Source organism: Saccopteryx leptura, chromosome 1 (genome assembly GCF_036850995.1).
Source record: "Saccopteryx leptura isolate mSacLep1 chromosome 1, mSacLep1_pri_phased_curated, whole genome shotgun sequence".
Lineage (NCBI taxonomy): Eukaryota > Metazoa > Chordata > Mammalia > Chiroptera > Emballonuridae > Saccopteryx > Saccopteryx leptura.
The window spans coordinates 161,604,244-161,611,292 of record NC_089503.1 but is presented as its reverse complement, the minus strand read 5'-3'; the positions used below and the strand labels follow the sequence as shown (position 1 = coordinate 161,611,292).

Genomic DNA, 7,049 nt, shown 5'->3' with positions numbered 1-7,049 from the left:
GAACGAGAGACAGAGAGAGAGAAGGGGGGAGGAGCAGGAAGCATCAACTCCCATATATGCCTTGACCAGGCAAGCCCAGGGTTTTGAACCGGTGACCTCAGTGTTCCAGGTCAACGCTTTATCCACTGCGCCACCACAGGTCGGGCGACATTCTTTTTTTAAATTAAGGTTTAATTGCTCCGTATTATATTAGTTTCAGGTGTACAACATAATGATTCAATATAAAGCGATCACCACCATACATCAGTTAACAGAACTTTTTATGGTAACTTTTAAAATCTATTCTCAGCAGCTTTCAAATATGCAGTCCAGTATTGTTAATTATAATAGCCCTTCTGTACATGACATTCCCACGACTTATTTTAGAACTGGGAATTTGTCGCTTTGGACCCACTTGACCCATTCACCCACCCAGCCCGCAGCCTCTGGCATTCACCAATGTACTGTGTGTACTGTGACCTTGGAACTTTTTTTTTTTTAATATTCTACATATAAGTGGGATGATACAGTGTTTGGTTTTTCTTTTGACTTATTTCACAAGCATAAGGTCCACCCATGTTGTCACAAATAGTGTAAGAGTTTATTTTTTATGGCTGTAGAATAATCTGTGGTGTGTCTGTATGTACACACAGTGGAAACTAACTTGAAAAGATCCATGCACCTGTGGGAAGCAGCTGGGTTAGGCTCGCTCGCTGGTTTACTGGCTGCAAGCACTTTGCCTGGTTGATGCGTGAACACGTGGCAATGCCACGTGTGTATAGTCTATGTAAGGCTATGGGTGCTTGCGCTCAGGGGGATTGCAGATGACAGGTTGCCTGCCCACCAATGTGAGGGGCCATTTTGCTGTTTGTTTGCCTGAGAGGCGGTCTCCCCTGCCTGTGTGCTTGTCCGCCATTGTGAGACTCTTAAACGAGAATGGCCCACCGCTTTCCGACTCTGCAGTGTCTCTACTGTCTGCCCGATTTCAACGTGGACCCACCTATCCTCGGCCACCAGCCGAGGTTACTGACAATGAACACCCCATGTTCATTGTCAGTAACCATTTACAATAACCAAGATACAGAAACAACCTGTATGGATGAATGGATAAACAAAAGATGGTATATGTTAATATCCTCTTATCCACGTTTTAAATCTTTCTTTGGCTATTGAGTTGTATGAATTTTTAAAATTATTTTGCATATTAACCCCTTATCAGATAGATGGCTTGTAAATATTTTTTCTTCTTCAGTGGGCTGCCTTTTCACTCTGTTGCTGGTTTCCTCTGTGCAGAAGCTTTTTAGTTTGATGTCAGCCCATTTGTGTTTGCTTTTGGTGCCTTTGCTTTCAGTGTCAAATCCAAAAAATCATCAGCAGGACTGATGTCAAGAAATCTACTGCTTACTTTTTCTTCTAGTTTTATGATTTCCAGTTTACTGCTCAAGTCTTGAACCCACTTTGAGTTAGTTTTTGTGTGTGATGTAAGTCTGTCATCGTTTCTTCTGCATGTTCTGTGCAATTTCCCCAGTACCATTTATTGAAGACTAGCTCCTTTCTCATAAATTAATTGATCATAGATGCATGAGTTTACTGGTTCTCTATTCTGTTCCATTGATTTATGTGTCTGTTTTTATACAAATACATTGCTGTTTTTATACAAATACATTACTGTTTTCAGAGCACTGAAACATAGTTTGAAATAAGGGAGCATGATCCCTCCAGCTCTGTTCTTTCTCAAGATTGTTTTGGCTATTTTGGGTCTTCTGTGGTTCCTTAACAGCTGGCTGTCATTTTTATGGAGTTAAAATCTGATCTGCCTCCAGCTTTTGACTCCTCCCTCTGCTATACCCTAGCCACAAGTTGCAGAGATCTGAGGGGTACTCTGGCCAAGTGCAAAATTCTTATTTCTGGATAAAGTGACAACACTGTGTCCCTTTTATCCTGGTGAACTCAACTGTCCTGAAGATCCACAGTGTGGAGGATTCTGTGTTTCAATAATAGCACAGGGGATAGTACAGAACATCTAAGGAGGCAAGTTTTGGGGACTGGGGAAACTAGAGCCCCTTTCCACTGGAGATCCTGACCCCGAACAAGCAAAAAGGCAACTTACCCTTTGTGACCACTGCTCTCCCATGGTTGGATTTCCCAGGGCCACAATATGAATACACATGGGGCAACAAGAAATATATATTAAGTCAAAATCATCTAAAGTGTCTCTATACTTACCAGGTAAGCACTTTATCCTGATTATATAACAACTCATGCTTCTGCATCAAAGATGAGCAGTAAATGAAGTCAACAGAGCAAAGAATAATACATAGTGGTGGGGAGAAAGACGAAACAACATTTTTGGAAAACCATGCTTTCAGATATAATGACCCCATAAGAGTTAAATAAAAGAGGAAATAACAATAGTAGTTTAATTTTATTCACATCTTGTTGCCATTAAAGGTTAATTCATGAAAAGTTTTTGTATTCTAACATCCTTTGCCTCTCATCATCTCTTACAAATAAATCCCTACCACATAGCAGAAATATTAAAAGTTATATTGCAAATGGAGCACATTAAGCATTTTTTAAACCTTTAAAATGTGGCTTATGAACAACTTTACACAACAGGTTACCTATTAATATGTTACATATTAACATCTATGGTACCATGTGGACAATCAGAATTCCTTGATGTTAAAGGTGGGGTTGTTGTTTTTGTCAAGAAGGCATTTCGAACCTACCAGGGGAATTTCTGTAGTGTAGACTTTCACTATATAAAGTAGACCTTAAGGATATCATTTTTATGTCAAACCAGAAACTAGACCCAGCTCTGGGAAAACAGCATTTTCACTGTATGTATCATGTAAATGCTTTGCTAATGAGTATCTATATATACTCTTCACTAAAAAGGAAAAGCAGGTTCTTGTTCTGGATATATATGGAAACCTAGATTACTTTTGTGTAGTAACATGTAAAACACTTGACAAAAACGTTAAATGTTAGCAAAATGAAGAGCACTCAATTTGATTACGCATCTTAGCTGTTACAGAATTTACTTCCAAGCTCACACTACTCAAGTTCTATCAGGAGAGTCTGTTTCATTCACCAATGTATATCCACCCAGAGATGGGTACAGTGCATGGCACAGAATGGGTATTCAATAAATACTTCAATGATTGAATAAAATTTTTTCATAGCTAGTGAATAAAACATACAACTTTGAAAAATGACATGTGTCTACGGCCATACCACCCTGAACGCGCCCGATCTCGTCTGATCTCGGAAGCTAAGCAGGGTCGGGCCTGGTTAGTACTTGGATGGGAGAAAAATGACATGAGACTACCATTGGTCTCATGATACAGCAGTTAAGTGCTTTTTGTGAAAATTCTAGGATTACATATAAGTAAATCAAGAATTAGATAAAATTTTCCTCCAAAAGTAGAGGAACTCCCATGGGGGCCGGGGGTAGAAAAGCCATAGCATTTTATCCTCCAAAGCTAATGTGTAAAACTTGGAATATGAAAATTATCATGACATTAAAAGTAGATAAAAATACTTTTTAAAGATCTGAGCAAACTCCTAGTGGAATATGTCTAATCAGTTCATCCTTTTAGTCTTTGAATCCATGTTAGAGTTTTAAATATGGAAGAAATCTATTAGACTCAAATAATTTTTAACAAATTGGCTATGACCTGAAATAGGTATGGGACAATTAACACATTTGTAATAGCATCATGATTTCAGTTCACCCAGCACTGTCAAAATTAACCTGTAAGTCAATTTAATGAAAACTATAAATAACTTCAAAAATGGTTGTTTGAAATTCTTAAGTCAATAGTCATAATAATATGTTCTGAAATTAGAAAATTCTTAGCACATATAAAAACACATTTACCTACTTCAATTAGGTCAACATCAGGATTTATCAAAATTCTCCATCAAAATTTTTTTTAAATCTTGATTTTTAGGTGCTATAAAAAATATACACCAATCAAATAATGTGTGTTTGTTTTGCCCAATTCCACAAAGTTAGGAGAAAGGAGAAGGAAAAAAGTTGTACAGTTAAATTACAAATCCTAAACATTTAATCCTTTATTTGAGCCTACCTCCCTAAATTTAAAAAGGTATCAGCACTCTTGGATACCAATCATAAACAATATAAAAATTCCACTGGTATAAATTCTAACAGGTTAGTCCAACCATTTTCTCACACAGTGAACATATTTTCCATCAAAATCCAACACAAATCTCAGTCACCTTTGAGCCCAGGGCCAACCAGTCTCAACAATAACCAAAATATGTAGCTTTATGACTGGTAGTCTGTTCCTGCAGTAAAAGTATTTTTCTGGTAATCAAAATGTGTCATCTGAGGAAATCTTTCACTGTTCTAGAAGCACAGTTCGAAGCTCATCTTCTTTATTGATCGTCATTGAAGCAATTGCTCCATCATTAAACTCAAAAGAAGTTCCTCCGTCCACAACCATGCAAGCATCCCAGCAACGAGAGCGAACACAAACCCTAAGCAGAAAGCATATCTCATTTAATGATTTTTCTTAACCCTAAATAACAGTTTCTTTAAAACCCTTAATTTTTTATCTAAAGTAGCAGATGTGGGAGGGAAGACATGAATCCTACTCTGTAGGTTTACTGCTACACAATTTAGGTTTTATATAAATGTTTATCCAGCTTTTATTCCACAGCATGTGATAAAGGTTGCTTTCCAGTCAGTTTCTTTTAAAACAATTTGATCTTAGTGTGATCTAAATAAATTTTAAAATAACATCCACATCATCCAATTAAGTAACTATGCCCCTTCTACAGTATTCCTTTAAATTTCAGTTTCTCTAAAATGCCACATTGAAAGAAAGTATCTTTTAGGCAGGCTAACATGATGCCTCCATTCCACAGGTGCTACTTCTCCCACCAGATTTAGTTTGAATGAAATTTAATACTTTTAAAACCAAGTATGCTTTATAGTTACAAGGGATGAAAACAGACTTTGGAAGCTTACTTCGAGGTGAAACAACGCTGACGGCTGCTTGAGAAAACTCTGTTTGCTATTGGTTCTCGAATACTGAAAAGTATTTTTGGTTCTTCTGGACTATAGAGCAGCGATTCATTATATTCATTTGTTACTGTGAAGAAAGAAAAAAACACTAGCACATTCAGTAACAGTCACCTGAGAAGTGCAAAATGAAGAATGGACACCATCCCCAGCTTAAAAGCAGTCTGTTCCAAAGGTCTGTTTGGTATCCAGTATCTTGGAACTCACTACATATTCCATTAAAAAAACAAACTTTAAAAATGAGGATTAGGTTCCAAGATTAATCCACTGAAGCCAACATTATTCACAATATAGGAATACGTACATTTGGGGGGGAAAATTCAAAGCTGGTAATAATGGAGGAACTAGTTTATGGCACTCAAAAATGGAACCTGAGTTGCCATAGTCCCCTGCCAACTTCTTTTCCAAAATACCATGTCAAAGAGTTCACAAGTATAAGTTTATGTTTTGATATAAAATGCACTCTCAAATACTGATAGGCAGTATGCCTTCACTACTGAAAATGCCATTAGTTGAGATAGCTTTAGAAATCGTTGGGACCTGCTTTCTGTCTAACCAAGAGGCACGTGAGAGTTAGCAGGTAAAGCACAAACTGGTTCAAGTCAACTGTACACAGAAGCATGGCTTGAAGTACACTTAGTTCAGAAGCACATTAAAAGACATAAGACTGTCAGATAATCTACCTGATTTTTCAAAATTTCACTTGAATTTTTGGGTTCTTTTAAAAAAATCTAATTCATTTTGAAAAATAAGATTTTGCCCCGGCCAGTTAGGTCAGCAGTAGAGCGTTGGTCCAGCATGTGGAAGTCCCACGTTCGATTCCCAGCCAGGGCACACAGGAGAAGCACCCATCTGTTTCTCCACCCTTTCCCCTCTCTTTCTCTGTCTTTCTCTTCCCCTCCCACAGCCAAGGCTCCACTGGAGCAAAGTAGGCCTGGACACTGAGGATGGCTCCATGGCCTCCACCTCAGGTGCTAGAATGGCTCCAGTTGCAGCAGAGCAATGCCCTAGATGGGCAAAGGATCGCCCTGGGGCATGCCGGTTGGGTGCATGCGGGAGTCTGTCTGCCTCCCTGCTTCTCACTTCAGAAAAAATAAAAAATAGAAGAAGAATTTGCCTCTCTGGGCCCACACACAAAATGGTGCTAGCTCTAGAGAAAGTTGCTCCAGGACATCAGGGACTGAACTCTGCCACCCACTCCGCTTCCGAAGACAGACAGCCTTCAAAGCAATTGTGTCCAGTCAGAGCAGTTTGTTTATTAAGAGAAAAATAATCTTTCTTTTATCTGTACCCTTAAATTAACTTACATACCTAAGTTTCAGTTGGTCTATATATATCGTTTGTTTAATTACATAATGAAAACAATTACTATACATGGCTAATTTTCCTTTCTTTGACTTAGATTTAATGCTAATGCTAGCTCATAAGCCATGATTAAAATAATCATTAGGTCTCAAACTGAGAGGAAGAGAACACTCCATTTTAGAGAAATAAAGGACCAGAGTATGGTCCTGTTTTCACACTAGTATTTTAAAGGCAAGCCACGTACCCAACAAAGGCATTCTTGTGTAGAAGTCCCAATATACAGATATAGGAACTGACACTGTTAAAAAGCTGTATCACATTTCTAATGTTTTGCTAAATCATTTTAAAGACAACGAACAAGAATGAAGTTATTCTGATAACTCACAAATTCAAGTGTCTGTGTTTACGGATAGATGACAATTTAATCTTTTATGTGTTGACATCTACTCTGTATCTACACTTCATTTTGGTTGTATGTTGGCAAATCCTTACAAAAGTAGGTAGATGCAACTGTAAACAAGTTTGGGGTTTTTATTGTTTTTTTAAAATAACTTAGCTTGATATTGAAGGATACTCTTCAGATAGTTTGAGGTCTGTACAACAGTGATCTTGGTAAATAAGTGGACTTCAGTATGTTAAAATTTCACATGCAAATCAAACAAATGTATTTTTCATAATTTGAGAATTTAAATATTTCTCAATAAAATTT

General features: G+C 37.6%; 1 protein-coding gene across 4 annotated transcripts in view; it reads right to left on the bottom strand.

Annotated features, from left to right (window-relative positions):
• Positions 1-7,049, bottom strand: part of NADK2 (NAD kinase 2, mitochondrial) — an 89,024-nt gene that overhangs the window by 50,458 nt on the left and 31,517 nt on the right. For 3 of the 4 annotated variants that reach the window (XM_066379051.1, XM_066379064.1, XM_066379072.1), the window contains 2 exons: positions 4,982-5,105; positions 2,386-4,488 (listed from right to left, as the gene is read on the bottom strand). In XM_066379051.1, coding sequence (XP_066235148.1) covers positions 4,350-4,488; positions 4,982-5,105 — 263 coding nt within the window. In that variant the 3' untranslated portion in view covers positions 2,386-4,349. Of the gene's footprint in view, positions 1-2,385; positions 4,489-4,981; positions 5,106-7,049 lie in introns of those variants that run through there. The other variant, XR_010750486.1, reaches the window with a different exon arrangement.